Raw genomic sequence first — 20,176 nt, 5'->3', positions numbered from 1 at the left:
GGAGTTACAATTCCTACATAGCTACCGGAAGCTCTTTACCAAGTAACTCTGTGACTCTCATTTAAGCCTCATCTATCTGGACACAGTGTTATGCCTACAGTTTCAGCCACCTGGAAGACTGAGGAAGGAAGTTCATTTGAGCCCAGGAGTTGGGAGGCCAGCCTGGGCAACATAGTTAGACTGGGTCTCAAAGAAACATAAGAGATAAAGCACCTGCCTGGGTTTGATCCGAACCTAATACCTAAGAGCTTTTTTTCCTTTCATGCTGAGAGCAGACTTTTTATTTATTTTTTTTAATCTTTACATTTATAAAGCTGCTGGATTATTGTAGAGGAAGAGCATGCTCAGTCCACTCGAGCTGTGAAATAACGTTAGGGAGCAGGAAGCAATTGTAGGCCATTTCTTACCTTGATCCAATGACATCAAAAAGATGCTGCCAGCGATCATTGATTTTGCTGAGCTTGTCTTTGATCTCGGCGGCTCTCGTCTTGCTGCTGGCCTGTATCAACTGCTCACCCATTTGCTTCAACTGGGACTTGTTTTCACTGAACAGGTTTATTTCCTCCATGCAGTCCTGGCAGAGGCATCAAAACAGAAAGCTCAGTCAGTAGCCCAAATTCTTTTTTCTTTGGTGTCTGAGCTTAAACTCAGGGTTTTTGGGCAATGTCCCTTACGCTTCTTTTGTCAAGGCTGGTGTTCTACCACTTGAGCCATCGCTCTACTTCCATCTTTTTTTTGCTGGTTAAATGGAGATAAGAGTCTCATGGTCTTTTCTGTCTGGTGTGGCTTCAAATTGCAATTCTCAGATCTTAATCTAATGAGTAGCTAGGATTATGGATGTGAGTGCTTAGTGCCTAACCCCCAAATTCATTTCTTCTTCAGCCACAACCATGCAGGTACAAGCCAAGAAGACCCACTGTGTGACAGTCCTGATGATCTTAATGCCCCTCTGATTTTTCTGAGAGACATCTTCTAATCTAACTTACTTTGGGAGTGCATTTTGGTTTTAAAGACCACTCTTGTTACCTATATTACACCGGGGACCCAGTGACCACCCGAAATCCTGATTGGCACCGTGGCTAACCTCTCTCCTTTGGCAATAACTAGACATGACATCACAGGTCTGGGACATCAAAAGACTTCAGGAGATGGAAGCCCCTCCTCTTGCCAGACTTCCCAACCCAGAGATAGCAGTTCTCCTCATCACATGCCCACCTACGAGGGGCTCCCATTTCCCATCTCTCTGGAATTTTCTCTTTCCCCCCAGAAAGATGAAAAGTAGCTCCAAACTCTCTTTAGCTCTGTTATAGGAAAAGCTCCTGTAACTCTGCTTCTCAGCTGTGTGTGTGTGTGTGTGTGTGTGGCGGGGAGAGGCTAAGTGCACACACCAGGCACCCTGGTGGCTCACCTTCTGTAATTTCTCAATCATTTCTTCAATGCTGATGTCTGCTGTTTGCAGAACTTTGTTTTCCATTTGCACCAGCCATGCACACAGCTCCTTATTTCTTTCATTGAACAGGATCCATGAATTGAGTCTGTCCTCAATCTCCTGTTTGCGGATAGCCACCTGTGTATAAAGGCACATTTGGCAGCTGAGGATACCCAACTGAGAAGGTGTGCCCTTCCCTCCAGTGAAAGGACTGACTTTTACCCACTGTACATCTAAAATAAACATGAGAAACAAGAAAAGCTGAATATATTAAGTACCACATGGATTTCTTCTGTTTTGGCTCCTTTCAAAATGCATTTATGATGGCACCTGCCTGATTGAAATCTGACTCCAATCTTTTGAAAATTTATCAAATTCTTAAACATCTTGAAGGCCAATGTTCTGCTTATTTAGTTTAAAAACTATAGTCCAGATCATAACACAAAGCAAACATTTGTGATACAATGCACAGGGCAAATGAAAGCTGCATACGTGCTAGAGTATTTAAACAAAGCAAAATAAAACAGCACTCAAAGCAATGCACATCACTCTGAGATCCATACTTACAATAGTACACAGTAGTTTTTGCATCCGACCCCAAAACACCTATGCTTTCTTGTGTACAGACAACCCAAGCAAGCAGACTTCAGTGAAACATCCTCCTTCCCATAGGTTCAAATGGATTACTTAAATAAATGTGAACGTAAACAACACAAAGTAGCCTTGGGAAAGGTACAAAAGGGTTCTTAGAACCTAAAAACCTTTTAACTACTTCAAGTTAAAAGAGGGTTACTGAGGGTCCCTGTGGTAAAGTTTTAACACTCACTGTATAGATAGGGAAACAAAAGAGAGTGTTTAGTTATATACAAAACCTCCTGAGGCTTTCATAGTGAGGAGAAAGTACCAAAAGCTAGTACTACCTACCCAGCCAAATGTGTTTGAAAGGCTTGAAAATCTGTCCCTAGAAAAATAAGCTTTTTGTTTCTATCCCTCTGCCATCTATTTAACTTAGCTTTTAAAACTCTGGCTTCTCAAGGGCCAGACCTTCAGATGAATCTCACAATGGCAACAATTAGGAACATCTGGGCTCCAGTCTACTTCTGCCTTAACTTAGAAGAGAACTTTCTAAGTATTCCAAACACTTTTTCTTTCTTTTGTATCAAACTTGAAGAACTGAAAACACATTTAGAAATGAGATGAGGGAATTCATATTCCTTTGAATTAGTCATACATTCTTAAAGATCATTAAGACTACTTAAAACCTTTAATTCCTCTGGAGGCTTCACAGACATAAACTGTCTAATACTCTCCCGACTCCATCCTGAGAGCAATGAGACGCTGAGACACCCCTACTCCCCACCCCCACAAGTTTGGCAGCTGATCTGATCGCTTCTTAAGACTTAAAAAAACAAAAACAAAAACAAAACCAACCCAACTCTTCTAAATAAAAATGGGATTGCATGTGCATGAGAATACCCCCATCTTAAGGGTACCCAATAAAACTCCTGCAGTTAGGCCCAGAACTGTGAAGGAGTGAGGCCAGAGGCTTCTCCTAAGAAGCAGATGACACTTGTCATTATCTACCCAAGCCAGAGCTGAGCTGCAGCTCCCCACAGCCCAGGCGTTCTCCTTCTTGCTTAAGGTGATTCTCAACAAGTTCCTTAACAACGTGCAAACTTGCAGTAGTCAGTGCCGTGGAAACAAAGGGGCCGTTCCTGTTCTGCGTGTTGCTGCCTTCAGAATCGAAAGGAAGCACGGTGGCTGGAGACCCCACGGAAAGGAGCCTTGTATTTAGCAATGTCAGACTCCTTTCCGCTTTGGCCTTTGGGGACATTGTGGGCAGATCCATGACTTACGCGCAGGCAGAGATCCTCCCATTGTCTGTGCAAAAGCCCTATCTGCTCCTGCAGCACCATCACGTCCTCCTCCAGAGTGTGCTGGCTCAGGTCGGCTTTCATAGTTTGAAGTTCTCTAAAGTTCAGAGTCCAGTTAGCCAACGAGCTCTCTAGTTCCTGCATTTAAACACAAAAAGGAGGTGAGTGGGGGGGGAGGGGGAGCCTTTAACTGAAGCTGCTGCAGTTTCCAAACCTGTGGGCTAATCCTTTGATTAGACTCTGGGGGAGGGGACCAGGCGAGGGGAGGGACCTTGGGAATGAGAAACAGCCCTGGCTGGGCCTGAAGTTCTGGTTGGCCAGATTCAAACCACCTTGCTCTCAAAGGAATATTCTTTTCTACCCCCCACCCTTTCATTTCCTCAGGTAACTCAAATTTTTATGTAACTTACTTTGATTTCAAAAATCATGTAGGTCAGCACCCTAACTTAGAGGCCAGTGAAATCTAATAACCAGCTAAAGTTTAATAATCTTACATACATATTTTTAACCTGGAAACTGTATTATAGCTAGGTGATATAAAATGTGACTTCTGGGGTTGGAAGTGTGGCCTAGTGGTAGAGTGCTTGCCTAGCATGCACAAAGCTCTGGGTTGAGGATCGCTGTTCAAAGACCAACCAGGCAGGAAAGTTCATGAGATCTTATCTCCAACAAACCACTAGAAAACTGTAAGTGGTGCTGTGGCTAAAAGTGGTAGAGCACTAGCTTTAAAAAGAGTTCAGGGACAGTGCCCAGGTCCTGAGTTCAAGCTCCATGACTGAAAAAAAAAAAAAACAAACACCCTAAGAAATGCATTGTTTCTACAGTGGTCATCTAATTTTTCTTCTAAGGGAGTTATTCTTTTAGATAACTTTCTAACTGAAAGAGTATTATGGGAAAAAAAAGTTCTGATAATTAGTAGAGATTAATCAGCAAAAGATTTCCTTAGGCTATAAAAATATCTTTTTTGTTTGTTTCTTTGTTCTATCATGGTACTGTGTATCAAACCAAGAGTCTCAAGAAAGGTAGACAAACTACCACAAGCCATACCAAGGGGTTCATTTCTCTTCTAAGAATCTATTTATTTATTTTGTGCTGACCATGCGTTGAACTCAGGGCTTGGGTGCCATTCTAGAACTTTTTGCTCAAAGTTAGTGCTCTACCACTTGAGCCACAGCTCTACTCCTGGTTAACTGGAGATAAGAGTCACATAGACTTTCCTTCTCTGGGCTGGTTTTGAACCTTAATCCTTAGATCTCAGTTTTCTATGTAGCTAGTACTACAGGTGTGAGCCACCAGCATTTGTCTTTTTTTTTGTTGTCTATTATTTTTATTATTAATTACTACTAATATCACTACATGCTTGTAATCCTAGCTACTCAAGAGGCTAAGGTCTGTGGATTGTAGATTGAAGTCAGCCTGGGCAGACAAATATGAAGAGAGATTCCTATCTTCTATTAACAAGCAAAAATATAGACTAAATGTGTGGCTCAAATGATGTAAGAGCACTAACAATGGGTGGAAAAATCTGAGGGAATTTAAGACCCTAAGTTCATGCCCTAGTACTGATATGAATGGCCTCACGTGTGTATACACACACATACATACACAAAACCTTAGGCTCAGTCTTCCAGCACACGCAAAAAAGAAAAAAAAATGAAATCAGAAAATACAGAAAAATAAGTATTTTAAAATAGTTTCAGTGCTGGGAATGTGGCTTAGTGGTAAAGTACTTGCCTAGCATTCATGAAGCCCTGTGTTTATTCTTTAGTACCACAAAAACAGAAAAAACCGGAAGTGGCACTGTGGCAAGTGGCAGAACATTAGCCATGAACAAAAGAAGCTCAGGAACAGTGCCCAGGCCCCGAGTTCAAGTCCCAGGACTGACAAAAAAGTTTCAAAAGTAATGACCAATGCTAGATTGTGACTGAAATGGTAGAGTGCTTTCCTCATACATCAGGCTCTGAGTTCAATACCCAGGGTTGTTTAAGCTAAAACAAAGAAACAAGAGCTATTTTTAACAAATATACATCATATTATATAAATAAAATGAAATATGGAAAACCAGTTAAATATAGCTAAAAAGAGAACGGTGCAAACATTCATGAACTGGAATACTCAATATCAAGAAGATACTAGGATGTATCAAATTACTCTTTACAATGAATGTAATTCTAATTGTCTTCTTGGGACTTTTTTTTTAATAGTTTGGACGGTTGCTTCTCACAGCTAAGAGCTGGCAAGGAAGCGGCTCAGTCCTAGGCACTTGCCTAGCACACAGCAGACCGCGAGTTTGATCTCCAGCAACAGCAAAGGGGAGGAACCAACAAAGACTCAAGGAATGTGGAAGAACAAGTGCAGCTTCACATCACCGCTGAAATGAAGATCTGTCATAGTAAAGCATAGTAACCAAGACAGTTTGATATTAAAGCTGAAGAAATGAAAGGAGAACTGAAAAACAAACCTATAGGAGAACTTGAGATCTGATTCTGGACCAGCCAAAAAACAGCCACCAAGATAACTAGCTATCTACAGGAATAATATTCAAATAGACATTCACTTAAGGTATTTGTAAATAATTCCTAAGCCAAATAAAGAGGCAAAGGCAGGAAGCAACACTTGAAAGATTTCAGAGGGAAATAAGTTGTTTTCTTTGCTGGTCCTGAGCTTGAACTCAGGGCCTGGCCACTGTCCCTGAGTACTTTTTCACTTGAGCCACAGCTCCACTTTGGCTTTTTTTGATAATTAACTGGAGTTAAGAGCCTCACAGACTCTCCTGGCTGGCTTTGAACCATGGTTCTCAGATCTCAGACTCCCGAGTAGCTGGGATTATAGGCATGAGACACCAGTGTCCAGCTATAACAGTGTATTTTAAGTATGGATATTTCCCAAAGGAAAGAGAGCATAAATCATATAGTAAAATATCAACATACTCATCTCATCTATATTACAGCAACACAGTCTTTTGTTCAGGCAGTGATACCCCCCCCCAAAAAAAAAGTAGAAAAACAAGGTCCGCTGCCCTTCATTAGATGAATGGATCAAGAAGGTGTGGTATTTATACACAATGGAATTCTATACTGCCATCAGAAAGAATGACATCGAAAGATTTGGAAAAAAATCATTATTAAGTGAAGTAAGTCAGACCCAAAAGAACATAGGCTAATGGTTTCCCTCATTTATAATAATTAGTACATATCTAGGACTCTTCTAGCAGAGAATTACAATAGCTCAAAACCTAGGTACATAAGGTCATACAGGATGAGACTAAATGAAAGGGTCTCTAGAATATGGAAACATCTTTATCTTGTGTGATTATTGTTCTTAATGTACTATGTTATTTCTCTTCTCTTTTGTTGCCCTTTGGTTAATTTTATATTGTTACTGTATCTGACTTTGTTACCTGGTATACTGTATACACATTTATTTGTTTATTTGAAATAGGGAAAGGGGGAAAACAAGATGATTGGGAGTGGGTAGGGAAAGAGAAATAGGGACAAGAACATGAGAAGGGGTATCATTGTGCGAGAAGTAATGTAACTATTACCCCAACAATAAAAAATAAAAAAAAGAAAAAGAAAAACAAGCTCTGCTATGGTTAAAGACATGTACAAAGTATGGATTCAACAGACTAGTATTTCAATCAAGATGACAAATAGGTCAACACAAAATTGAATGAAAAAGGCAATTCAGGGGCTGGGGGTTTGGGCTACTTGTAGAGTGCTTGCCTAGCATGCAGGAAGACCCAGGTTCAATTCCTCTGTACCACATACATAGAGAAAGCTGGAAGTGGTGCTGTGGTTCAAGTGGTAGAGCTCTAGCTTTGAGGAAAGCCCTAGGACCGTGCTCACGCCCTGAGTTCAGTCCACAGGACTGGCAAAAAAAAAAGGCAATTCACAAAAGGTCAGAGATAGGGCAATAAATATGAAAAATACTCCATCACAAACTGTAAAGAGATACCATACCTGTCAGACTAGCCGAAGCTAAAAATTACCCCACAATACCAAGGGACTGAAAAGGGGATGTAGAAGACGTGATGTTAGACAGAAGATGGGACAAAAGTCTTCTAAGTGAACAGAAAACTGAGTGTGAATTCAGAGACAGGCAAGCAAACACTTGCAATGTTAGAAAAGAGCTGAGGGAGCATCTTGACCACAAGTTCAGACCCCAGTACCTTTGTTAGCTCCTTTTCTTTGTGGAGGTCCTCATGCAGTTCAGGAAGAGGGTCTTTGCTTTGTGCTTTTAAAACCTGAAGTCTGCTTTTCAACTCCTTGATTTTCTTCTCACACTGGTCCCAGGTCTATTTGTAAACAGGATTAAAATGGGTAAATTCATGGAACTTAAGAATAAACATAAACTGCTCAGTTAATCCACACAGTGTTCCTTTGAGGCATGGTTTTATAAGTCACCCAGAAAATCTGTTTCCTAGTCTCCTGCAGCTGATCTGAAAGTGTCAGCTTGCCCTGGGTTAGATTGTTTGGAATTCATTCCTTCTTTTTCCTTGTATCTAAGCTTATTTCTAGTTTAATTTTTGAGAATTTCATAGCTGAACTGCTAAGGATTAACCTCTACTACTTGTGGTCTTGACATATGTTTTAACGAAAAGCTTCCAGCTATTTTCTTCATCATTTGTGATGTTACCTCTCCCTGACTCTCTGCCTCCATCTACGTGTGTGTGTGTGTGCGCGTGCAGGGGAGCTTACTCAAGGCTAATAATCAACCACTTGAGTCACCTCACTCTTCTGGGGGGCGTGCTGATTTTGCACCAGAATCCTCACATCTTAGCCTCTTCAGTAGCTAAGATTACAGGTATAAACTGCAAGCACCCAGCTCTTTCTACCTTTTAAATTAACATCTATTAGTTGTACAAAGGAATTTCATTTTGGTATGTCCATATAAACATACAATAAGCCTTGGTTACACTTGTTCCCTTCACCACTCTTAAATTCCCAATCTAATCTCAACCATTTTCATGCATGAACATCAAATATTCTGACCACATTCACCTGTCCCCCTGCCCTGCTCTTCTCGATGCCTGGCTGGGTTAACCCTTTTATACCCCCCCCACCCCAGCTTCCAGTGCTCACAATCGCTCTCCACCTGCGGCCTTCTGCTTCAATTATTGTGTGGTTTACAAAGCTTTCTCAAACATTATTAATTTTTTGTTATCATAACAGTTGCAGGATACAGCAGGACATTTAAAAATGAGAAAACAGGCTCAGAGAATACTGACTCTTGATTTGGAAAAGCATCCCTGATCAAAGAAAGCCCCATTAGCTCCTGTGGGTAGACAGAGCAGATCAGGGAGAAGAGTGGACCATTTGCAATAGCTCAGAAGAAACAGAATGTAAAACAGACAGTTTGCTTAGTACTAGCTGACCTCCTGTAATCCTAGCTTCTCTGGAGGCTGACATCTGAGGGCCATGCTTTGAAGCCTGCCTGGGTAGGAAAATCCATGAGATTCTTATCTACAAATAAGCATGGAAAAGCCAGAAGTGGAGCCCTGGTTCAAGTGGCACAGTGTTTGCCTGAGCAAAAAAAGCTCAAGGACAGCATCTAAGCTTTGAGTTCAAGCCCCATGATTGGCACACATGCACGCACATGCACGCACAAAGTTAACATTCAGAAGAAAGAAAAATAATTAAAACTGGACCAGAATTCAAAAAAAGCATTATAATGTTAGGCTCAATATGGTTTCAGAGTCCTTGAGATATTTTTGGCAAAACAAAACAATGACTTTTCTACTAATGACTTACTTCTTTTCTACTAATGATTCACTTCTTTTTTTTTTTTTTGGTCTGTCATGGGGCTTGGACTCTGGGCCTAGGCGCTGTCCCTGAGCTCTTCAGCTCAAGGCTACTGCCCTACTGCTTGAACCACAGCACCACTTCCAATTTTCTAATGACTAATTGGAGATAAGAGTCTCACATTCTTTAGTGCCCAGGCTCGCTTTGAACTGTGATCCTCAGATCTCAGATTCCTGAGTAGCTAGGATTATAGGCATGAGCCACTGCACTTCTTAAATAATAATCCTAAATTTTATAGGATTTCATTGTGTGGAAAGTACATTCTCTATGATGGCAGTCTGCAAAACTTATCTCCAGTTAACCAATTTAAAAAAAAGCAGAAGTGAATCTGTGGCTCTAGTGGTAGAGCACTTTCAGCAAAAGAAGCTAAGGGAGGGAGCCCAGACCTCGATTGAGTTCAAGTCCCAGGACTGGCACAAAAACAGTGCAACTTTTCTCTTTTTTGGTCGGCTGTGGGACTTGAACTCTGAGCCCAGGCACTGTCCCTGAGCTCTTCAGCTCAAGGTTACTACCCTACCCCTTGAGCCACATTGCCACTTCTGGTTTTCTGGTGGTTAACTGGAGACAAGCGTCTCACTGACTTTCCTGCCAGGGCTTTGAACAGGGATTATCAGATCTCAGCTTCCTGAATAGTTAGGATTACAGGTATGAGCCACTGGCGCCTGGCTAAAATAGTATATCTTAGTAGTACTTCAAGTACTTATATCCTCAACACTGAGCTTTTTTCCATGCATGTATTCTTATTAAGTAACAAGCATAACTCAAAGATTAGTAGGGCTTAACTTCCCCTGGAACACTCTAAATATTAGATTTTCTAAAATCTCTGCCTTTTTCACATAGCAAACGAAACCATTTTCACTATGTGTTGATAGCACAAACAGAACAGGAAGCGCAGGGTCACCTCTACAATGCTCTGGAGCCGCTTGACCATCTCGCCTAGCTGCAGCTCTGTGTCCTTCCAGGTCTCCTGAAGCTGACTGATCATCGGATGGATTGATTCCTCAGCGCGCAGGCCAGGTGTGGCCCGTAACTTCTCCCCGGTCTCCAGGGCTAGTGTGTAGGTGGTTCTCCAGCGCTGCAAATGGATCTCTTTATTCTATAAAGACAAAAAAGGAATGGAGTTGAGACGCTCAGGGGGTAAAAATGTGGTAGTGTGTTAGCATGTATTTTCTTCCAAACTGTTCCTATTTCATTAGACATAAATTAGACAAATGTGGTCAGAATGTACACATGGATACTCATTCACATCCAAAGCTCAAGTTTTACTTTGAGGAGACAGCATACTCCCAAATAAAGTATTCAATTGTGTCCAGTTAACCACCAGTCAGTCAGAAGCAGAGCTGTGGCTCAAGTGGTAGAGTGCTAGCCTTGAACAAAAAAACTCAAGACAGCACCCAGGCCCTGTGTTCAAGCCCCAGGACCAGCCCAACAAGCAAACAAAAATAAAACAACTGAAGTAGAGCTGTGGCTCGAGTGACAGTGTTTCAGCCTTGAGCAAAAAAGCTACAGGATAGTGCCCAGTACCTCAGTTCATGCTCTAGGATAAAAACGCACACATACACACAGCCAGTCTTTATGAGTTTGGCGATAACAATCTGTGATCCCCAAACTCTTCCCTTCTCCCCATCATCTTCACTGTAAACCTCCACCCATTGCCCACAAGTTTTGCTCTTTCCAGATGAATGGTAGGATGGAGTTTCCGATCCTTTAGGCTGTGGGGTGTGGTGACTGCCACAGGCTGGTCCCGCCATGCACAGAATGCACATGCATCACAGCATGCGGTGATGCGGTGGGGGAACAACTCATTGGCGAAGCCCACCCACGGCTCGCGCACGGCGACTACTCACTGTACCTTCAGCTCCTGGATCAGACGTCTGCTCTGGTAGAGGCTGTACCCATCCTGGCTGTTCACAGCAGACAGCAGGTGGCTGGTATCGGAGAGGAAGCGCAGCAAGTCCTCTGAGGAGCTGCTGAAATATCGCCACTGCCTCACCAGCCCATCGATGTGCTGCTTCCTCCTCTGAATGCCCCGTGCAGCGCTCTGCCACTGGTCTGTTAGCTTAGAGAATTCTGAAATAAATTCTGGTCTGGGGGCACGGGGGAGGGCGGGGAGGAAACCAGATGGTTAGAGAATCTTGACATGAGCAGATATGGGGGAAAAATGATTAACAGTAACAGAAGCACATTCACAATTTGTGTGCATAATTTACACAGAACAACTTAAAAAAAGTGGACCCCCAATTCCCAATTTACTTCAACACTGGGGGAAGTGTGCAATGGAACAGTTAAAGGTATTTAGCAGAAGATACCTGAAATAGAGTCTATTAGTGTGCCAGCTTGCACAACTATCATTTCCTAACACTGTGCTATTGTATCAAGTATTATACCAAATATCTCATGGAAATGAGATCAGTGGGCCAGGCTTGGTGGTTCACATCCATAATTCTAGATATTTAAGAGGAAGGGACCTGGAGGATTGAAGTCTAAGCCCCAGCCAGAGTAAAAAGTTTATAAGACCTCCACCTTAACCAACAACAAAAAAGCTGAGTGTGGTGGTTTGAGGTAGTTGCCTTGATCCAATAACCTCACATTAAAGCCATGTGCTGAAATATCACCCTGCCCCCATACATAGGTACTTCAATCAGAAGGCCTGTGCCCAGCCACTGCACTGGCCCCTAAGACCCAGACAGCTTACCTCCTCTCTAGTTCTCTTGTGTCCAGGAGTTGTAAGGACTGAGTGATGTAAGAATCAGAAATTGTCTGGTTTATAGAAATCTCAGCTTCTAGCATCTACAAGAGCCAAAATATAAAACATCAGCAAATACACTATGCTTATCCGAATAGAGAACTTTTACTTCTTATTAAAATTTAAGTTCTCAAAAGATAGGAGAAATGAGGAATTATCAAATTGTTTGAACGCAACTAAAAAATGCCCAATGATCATATATCAATTATCAAGTAGAAATATAATACTCAAAAAAAACAGGCCTAATAACTATGCCTAAATGCCTAATCCTGTATGCTTCTGAAAAGAAAATAACCACTAAAAATGTCTTATTTATTTTTTTCCCAGTCCTGGAGCTTTTTCCGTGTATACAGTATTAAGAAATCAAACTCAGGGCTTCATTCATGCTAGGCAAGTACTCTACCACCAAGCCACATTTCCAAGCTTAGAAATGATTTCTAGTTTTCTAGTGGTTAATTGGAGATAAGAGACTCATAGACTTTGGTGCTTTAGTGCCAGGGCTGGCTTTGAACTGTGATCCTCAGATCTCAGCCTCTGGAGTAGCTAGGATTATAGGCATGAGCCACAGCGCCCAGCTAAAATTATCTTTAAGTAGTCATTCAAAGGGGTTTCACTTCAACACTTACGAGTACAATGCATCTGGATGAATGTGATTCTTTGTACCTAGGAGTGTTTTAAATATCCAGCAACACAAGGATGGGAAGCTCTTCTTGATATTATTAATGTTACATTATAATTATCCCAGGTGCCTCACTGTATAGTAAATTAGGCAATGAAAACACAATGACGATTCTAAGCCCTTGACTTGTTCTTGGTAGACTGCATTCTGCAGAAGCAAAGCTGCTCTACAAGCTCCCAGATAGTGCAGGAAACCTGGGCATGCTATCTGTCATTCAGTACACAGAGCAGAATAAAATGTTAAAAATTATGAAATGTGCAAGAATTTTACAAATCAATGGACAACTGAATTTGTTTAAAGACACACAGTCAATGACGCTGGTCTGGACTCAGTACACAGTGAACTTCAGAGCAGCTTGGCCTACCTAGGGACACCCTGTCTCAAAAAACCAAAACCATGGCCAGGAGTGTGACCTAGTGGTAGAGTGCTTGTCTAGCATGAACAAAGACCTGGGTTCAGTTCCTCAGTACCACATATATAGAAAAGCCAGAAGTTGTGCTGTGGCTTAAGTGGTACAGTGTTAGCCTTGAGAAAGCCCAAGAACAGTGCCCAGGTCCTGAGTTCAAGGTCTAGGACTGGCAAGCAAACAAACAAACAAAAAACCCTCCAAACACAAAAAAGAAAGGTAATAGAAGGCAGGCTCGAATGGTTCATCTCTGTAATCTTAGCTACTCAAGAGCTGAGATCTGAGGATCAAGTTTAAAACCAGCCCGGTCAGATAAGCCTGTGAGAATCTTATCTCCAACTAACCAGCAAAAAATGGAGGTGCAGAGTGTCAGCCTTGAGCAAAAAAGCTAAGGGAGAGGGCGTGGGCTCTAAGTTCAAGCTCTACAGAAAGAGAAAAGACGGCTTGTGGGAAGCACAGCCTTACTGCAAATGCCTTCTGCTGTTCCAGGAGAGCTGGCAGGCTATGGGCAGTATCGGCTTTGAGCATATCTGCTGCCTTCTCCAGAAGCTCCACCCACTTCTCACAGCAACGAAGAAACCTTTCATTCAGTGCACTTTCCTGAAGTTCACTGCAGAGGTTTAAAACAAGCAGAGTCACAGAACAATGACATTCCTGACCTCTGGCAGTTAATCTTACTTTCCTAGGAATAATGGTGCTGACCTGCAGCGGTCCAGGGCTGTGGCTGTGGCCCGAGTCCACTGCCGGTTCACAGTCTGCAATGTCTTGATGGCAATGTCACTGAGCGGGAGCTTGAGGCTCTCTTCATTCAAACGTTCAATGTCTGGTGATTGGGCTGTCAGTGCCAGCACAGGATTCTAGAAAAGAATTCATCAGGTCCAGGATTTTAGATGTCAACGCTATACTTAGATGACAAAATGGCCTTCTTATCTCAAAGATGAAGAAAATCAGGACCTGAGCTAACTAGAAGGCTCACTCAGTGCTACTGTCTGTTCTGAGATACCAATCTACCCAGGGAGTCAGATTATTTTAAAAAGCAAAATACTCAGTTGTAAGCATTATTTTATTTGTCAGTTGTAGGCCTTGAATTCAGAGCTTCAGCATAACTGTCCCTGAGCTTTTTTGCTTAAGGCTACTGTTCCACTACTTTGAACCACAGCGTCACCTGTTTTTTTCTGGTGGTTAACTGGAGATAGATAAGAGTCTCACAGTCTTTCTTGCCTGGGCTGGCTTTGAACTACAACACGCAAGTCTCCTGATAGCTAGGATTACAGGCATGAGCCACAGGTGCCTGGGGTTTAAGAGTATTTTATACCTGATCAACTCAAGAGAAAAATTCAACTAATCACAAAAGCCAATTCCTAGATTTTTTCTGGTTCACTGAAGTTCGTTTTTAAAGGTCCTGAAGATTTAAAAAAAAAATCTAGGAAAAGTTACTATGACATGGGGCCGGGAGTTTGGCCTAGCGGTTAAAGTGCTTGCCTAGCATGCATGAAGACCCGGGTTCGATTCCTCGGTACCACATACATAGAAAAAAGCCAGAAGTGGTGCTGAGGCTCAAGTGGTAGAGCTCTAGCCTTGAGAAAGTCCAAGGACAGTGCTCAGGCCCTGAGCTCAAGCCCAGGACTGGCAAAAAAAAAAAAAAGTTACTATGACATTTACAAAATTAGATCCCTACCACTGTTCTACTTTTCCAGACTTAGGGTAGGAATGAAAAGCAAGCAAATAGCTGTGCTCAACAGTTAATCAGGCTGCAAATGTTCTAGAATACAGCGGTAATTAGCTTAATTTTAATTTTATGGTGAGTGAAAGCCCTTATGAAAAACAAACACTGTCAATACCAGAAATGAGTCAGGATTTTTTTCTTTTTCTTGATGGTAAAGTGTATCCAAATTATCTTCCTCACGAGTAATAAAATCTTTTAAAGACTCCAGCCGGTCTCCAAAATCCTTAAATTGTGAGAGAACCATCTAGAAAGAGAGACATTTTCATTAGAAACAATTTTCATGAACATATAATAAGCATTGCTTTAGGGGCTGATGAAAATTCATGTTTATTTTCAACCTTCCTTCCTTTCTCTTTTTCTTTGGTTGGTCTTAGGGCTTGAACTCTGGGCCTGAGCACTGTCCTTGAACTTTCCACAAGGCTAATGCTCTACCACTTGAGCCACAATACCACTTCCAGCTTTTTCTATGCATGTGGTACTGAGGAATTGAACTCAGGTCTTTGTGCATGCTAGGCAAGCACTCTACCACCAGACCAAACTCCTGCCCACCCTGGGACTTTTGATTGCGTGTCCTTGAGCCTGGTACTGAGACTCCACATTAGAGCACCCTGCTCATCTAGGTAGCTTTTCAAAAAGCAGGATGAATACAATGGCCAAGGCTCAAGCAGCTACTTCTAAGGCTATTCAAATAGCCCATTCAAGCTGAAAGGGTCTGAAATGATCGCTTCTACTGATATGTTCAATAAGGATAAATGGTACTTCAGATCTGCCCACTGCCCACGTGATGGAAGCTAGACTCAGGTAGGCTGGGGTGTCTTCATTAAGCATGGTTATGGTTATGAAGGCAGCATGCAAATGCCTGAGCCTACAACTTGAATGGAATAGTGGGATGAACCTCGAATTCGTTGGCTTTCAGCAGCAGCATCTTTTCTAAGTAGTCAGCTCTCTGCAGGGAGTGCTGTTGACCCAAGAGGAGCTGGGGACTGTCTGATTCTGAGGGCTGGGGGAGTCCATCCAGCAGGGTGATATTTTGGAGAAAGGCTTCTTTTGTCTTCTGTACACCATCCTGCAGCTCCTGGAGAAGAAACCAGAGATCCCCAAACATCCATTCTACCTTTTACACTGTAATTCTCCTTCAGACTAGCAGCATCTAAGAGAATTGTTGCCAGAACTTGAGTGCATATTTTTTAGATGTGTGTGTGTGTTGGGGGGGGGTGCTATTCTGGGGCTTGAACACAGGATCTGGGCACTGGCCCTAAGCTTTTTCCTCAAGACTAGCACTACACTTGAGCCACAGCTCCAATTTTAGTTGTTTCTGGTGATTAACTGGAAGTAAGAGTCTTAAAGGCTTTCCTGGCTGGGCTGGCTTTGAACTTTGACCCTCAGATTTCAACCTCCTGAGTAGATAGGATTATAGGTGTGAGCAACTGGTTAGTTAAGGGCTTCACTTTTTTGTGATTATTATTATTATAGTCTGAGATCAGGTCTTGAACTTCGTATCCAGTGTCTTCATTCACTGGCTAGTGCTCTACCACCTGACCCATGTCTCTAACTTTTGACTGTTTATTGTAAATAGCTGAACAAAAGATTCAGCTTTCTTCAGAAAGTGTGTCTCATTAGTGCTTGTCAGTTCAGAGGCAGAACTGACCCAAGTTAAGACTTCCTACTTTACAGACTCCAGAGATCAACTGTGCTTCGCTTAGTGGCTTAACACTTTAGGCATGTGGTTTTTTTTATCATTTCAAGAATCATTCTAACTTTACCCCTGTCCCGGGACTTCTTAATAAAAAATGGATTCATTTGCATAGACTGATTTTTGACATGTTCTGGGAAATTCCATGGAGTGAAATTTCCAGGCTTTGTTTTGCTTTGAGAAGATCTGGTAGAAGGAAATGGATCCTTTTTCTTCAATTGGTTGCTCCCTCCCTTTTGACTTCATTTATAGCGCGGAGTTAAAAACTAATAGTATGCATTTTCTGGAAGTTTCTTAATTGTAATAGGACAAATACTATGGAGGAAATGGTAATATTCTTAAATATAACCTCAGTCATTGTACTCAGAGAAAAGTCCACTCATTGGGCACCCAACCTATGATGGTATTATTTTTAAAGGAGAAGACTCAACAGCTATTATTCTCCAATTGTCACACTCCAGTGAGATTAAACTCAATACACCAAAACAGTGTGGAAGTGTGAACTTGGAAAGAGACAGTGTCAGGTCCCCCCCTGTTGAACCAGTTGTCACCTGGTCCTCTCGACCCCACATATCCTGCTTCACTGGCATCAGACACAACCCACCGTAGACTGCCTGGGCCAACTTCTGCCCCTATCCCAAGGTCATGACTGTCCCTCCCTCTCAGGCCCTGTCTGCTGGGCTGACTTGGCTTTGCTTTTCCCAAAGGGCTTTGCACCTACCTTTACCTCCTGCAGGGCTAGCGGGAGGACCTCTGCCACATTGTTTCCAGATGTGTTGATGTCTGCAAGCTGCTCGAACCTCTCTTCCTGCTGCGCAAGCCGAGCTGTGGCTTCGGCCTGAGAGCTGTGGTGAGCCTTCCAGAGTTGCAGCTGACTCTCAGCCTTCCGCAGCTGGTCAGCAAGGTCGCTGTTGGCCTGGGTCCATCTGCCAGTGAGCACAGACAGCACAACCCTCATTCCACCCTTTCTCTTGTAGCTTTTCCTACCAGATGGCCAACAGTGGAGGGAAAGCTCAAGACACACTTAAATGCTTATGTAAACTGGGCACTGGTGGCTCATGCCTGTAATCCTAGCTACTCAAGAGGCTGAGATCTGAGGCTCATGGTTCAAAGCCAGCCTGGCACTAAAGTCTGTGAGACTCTGATCTCTAATTAATCCACCAGAAAACCAGAGTGGTGTTATTTCTCAAGTGGTAGAGCGGTAGCCTTGAGCTGAAGATCTCAGGGACAATGCTCAGGCCCATAGTTCAAGCCCCACAACCAAACAAAAGAAAAAAAAAAAAAGCTTATATATTGTGTTAGTGTGGAGGCTTGAACTCAAGATTAGGCATTGTTATTGAGCTTTTTCGTGTGTGTGTTCAAGGCTGTGCTCTACCACTTGAGCCACAGCTCCACTTCTGGCTTTTGGGTGGTTAATTAGAGGTAAGAGTTTCATGGGCTTTCCTGTTTTGACCCTGAGATCCTTAAATCTCCAGCCTACTGTACAGCTAGAATGATAGGTATGAGCCACCAGTTCCTGGCTAAATGTTTTTCTTTTGTTGTTGTTGTTGTTGTTTTATGTTATTGGCATCACTGTTATATAAGCAAAAATATAAATTAGGTTATTTACTTGATTTCATGGTAGTCAGCAAAATGACCATATTTGTGATTGGCAAGAATGATCTGTTTTGCCCTCCGGATGTCTCAGAGGCAAAGGTGGAGAAAGCACTGTCCACAGAAGGTGTCGTTAAATAAGTCTTATTTAAATTATGTTGATGTTAGATAGGTTTACTGTGAAATTACAAAAATAAATAAATATTAAAGGGAACTGTTTTATTCCACATACTGAATGCACCTTGCTTTTCCTTATCATTTAACTTTAAAATATTTTTCATATTGTTAAATAAAAAAGCTTAAATAATTAATTTTATTTGCCTTGGGCTTGGGCTCAGGGCCTGAGCACTGTCCTTGGACTTTCTCAAGGCTAGAGCTCTACCACTTGAGCCTCAGCACCACTTCCGGCTTTTTTCTATGTATGTGGGACCGAGGAATTGAACCCGGGTGTTAGTGCATGTTAGGCAAGCACTCTACCACTAGGCCAAACTCCTGGCCCCTATTTGCTTATTTTTAACAATATTCAGTTTTGAAATCAGGACTTGGCACTTGCTAGGCAGGTACTCTACTTTTTGAGCATTGTCACTCTACCATCTCTACTGTTAATACTTCATTTTTCAGGTAAGTTCTTACTTTTGCCAGAGAAAGCCTCAGACCACGATCCTCCTATCTACTGCTTCTCATGTGGCTGGGATTACAGGTGTGTATCACTACTGCCTGGCTTATGTGTTGAGATGAGATGATGTTAACATTTTGCCTAGGCGAGCATCAAACCACAGTTCTGAGAAGCTGGGAATACAGGCATGAGCTCTTGGACCTACCCTAGAAATGTTCATTTTAAGTGAAATTGATGACCTTGCACGTGCACTGGCAACCTGCATTGTCTGAATAGCCAGTGCCTTATGTGGGAGGGTGGTCAGACATGTTTCTGCATTTTTTCTTTGCCTCTCCCAAGAAGGATAGGCTTAAGACCTAAGAACTTGATTCGGTGTCCAATGTTCATTCCTTGCTGAAGGCTTCTGTACTGGCTGTGCAGGGAGGAAAGGGAGGAGACTGCTCAAGGCAGCCAACCTCTTCATCAACAGCCTTTGAATCAACTTCCCTATTCCACACAGCAAAATGAAAGCCTTGTGATTCACTGAGCCATACCACCTGCAGGAGCTTCCCAGCCTCACAAGACAGAGCTTACTGAGGAATTCCTTCCCACCTCGCATTTCAACCTCCTCCCCAACCTGTCTTACAATACATCTTGTGATGCAAATGGCCCACCTGGCACACTGCCTCCATGCTGGGCTGTGGTGGTATGTGGGATTTCATGTTGGGCTGTAAAGAGGCCTTTTCTAGACTGCGATCTGGAATACCATGTGAGCTGTGCGCCTTATTTAGTGAACTAGAGCCTTCCAAGGGGGAGCTCACAGTAAGAGAAAGCCACTCGTCTCAGCAGCCCCAGCCACCTCACTGTCCACAAGGGAGGAAGGTCAAGCCACCTAGTCCCCCTTGCAATTGCCTGGCGGAGCATACCTGGCTCGCGCATCCTGGCACTTCTCTTCCATTATTTTCGAGATGGAAGGGCAGGAATCTTTGAGTTTGCCGACGACCTCCTCGAGTTTCTCCCAGTTGTCTTCACTGCTCTCAGCTTCATCTTGTAGGGACTAAGAACAGTGGGAAGGTCAGGTCCCCAGGACTTGTCCACCTCCCACGAAGACAGTCATGATCTGGCGCTTCCTGCTCCACCACAACCCAAGCACACAGACCTTACAAGATGGTGGGGAATGATCAGGAGTGGGAGGAAGAAAATAAGCAAGAAGGAACTCCTTCCTCAGGGATGAGGACTTGGAGACACACACAGAGAGTGAAATAATGTGGTCATGGGAAGGAAACTTCAACACAGGGTTTGCGTTTCAGAATTTCAAGCTCTACCTTCACTACCACTGTGGAAAGCACAAATACACACATGTCCGCTGCCATTCCGGCTTCCATTGCCCAGTGCCAAGCTCTGGTTCATTTACCTGAAGATCCTCCACTTGGCACTGCAAGGCCTCCAGTGAAACAATGGTGGGTTTGCAGTGTTCCAGACAGTGCCTGAAGCGGATGGTCGTGGTGCTCACCTCCTCATATAGCCGGTCGTATGTGTTCCACTCCTGCAGAGCCGCCTGCATGCAGGCGATGAGCTGCGTGACCTACGTGGAAAGCAATGCAGAAACTCCTTGACTGACAACTCATAAA

General features: G+C 42.9%; 1 protein-coding gene across 2 annotated transcripts in view; it reads right to left on the bottom strand.

Moving 5' to 3' along the window:
• Syne2 (spectrin repeat containing nuclear envelope protein 2) overlaps nucleotides 1-20,176 on the bottom strand; it is a 276,157-nt gene that overhangs the window by 39,444 nt on the left and 216,537 nt on the right. For both annotated transcript variants that reach the window (XM_090344255.1, XM_090344252.1), the window contains 14 exons: nucleotides 19,960-20,130; nucleotides 19,472-19,602; nucleotides 17,079-17,283; nucleotides 15,560-15,739; nucleotides 14,780-14,908; nucleotides 13,641-13,795; nucleotides 13,404-13,548; nucleotides 11,803-11,897; nucleotides 10,960-11,194; nucleotides 10,009-10,203; nucleotides 7,475-7,600; nucleotides 3,286-3,441; nucleotides 1,409-1,567; nucleotides 408-574 (listed from right to left, as the gene is read on the bottom strand). In XM_090344255.1, the coding sequence (XP_090200381.1) occupies nucleotides 408-574; nucleotides 1,409-1,567; nucleotides 3,286-3,441; nucleotides 7,475-7,600; nucleotides 10,009-10,203; nucleotides 10,960-11,194; nucleotides 11,803-11,897; nucleotides 13,404-13,548; nucleotides 13,641-13,795; nucleotides 14,780-14,908; nucleotides 15,560-15,739; nucleotides 17,079-17,283; nucleotides 19,472-19,602; nucleotides 19,960-20,130 (2,249 nt within the window). The remainder of the gene's footprint in view (nucleotides 1-407; nucleotides 575-1,408; nucleotides 1,568-3,285; nucleotides 3,442-7,474; nucleotides 7,601-10,008; nucleotides 10,204-10,959; nucleotides 11,195-11,802; nucleotides 11,898-13,403; nucleotides 13,549-13,640; nucleotides 13,796-14,779; nucleotides 14,909-15,559; nucleotides 15,740-17,078; nucleotides 17,284-19,471; nucleotides 19,603-19,959; nucleotides 20,131-20,176) is intronic.

The sequence above is a fragment of the Megascapheus bottae genome, chromosome 14, assembly GCF_031878675.1.
Source record: "Megascapheus bottae isolate mThoBot1 chromosome 14, mThoBot2.hap1, whole genome shotgun sequence".
Taxonomy (NCBI): Eukaryota; Metazoa; Chordata; class Mammalia; order Rodentia; family Geomyidae; genus Megascapheus; species Megascapheus bottae.
This window is presented reverse-complemented; position numbering and strand designations above follow the sequence as displayed.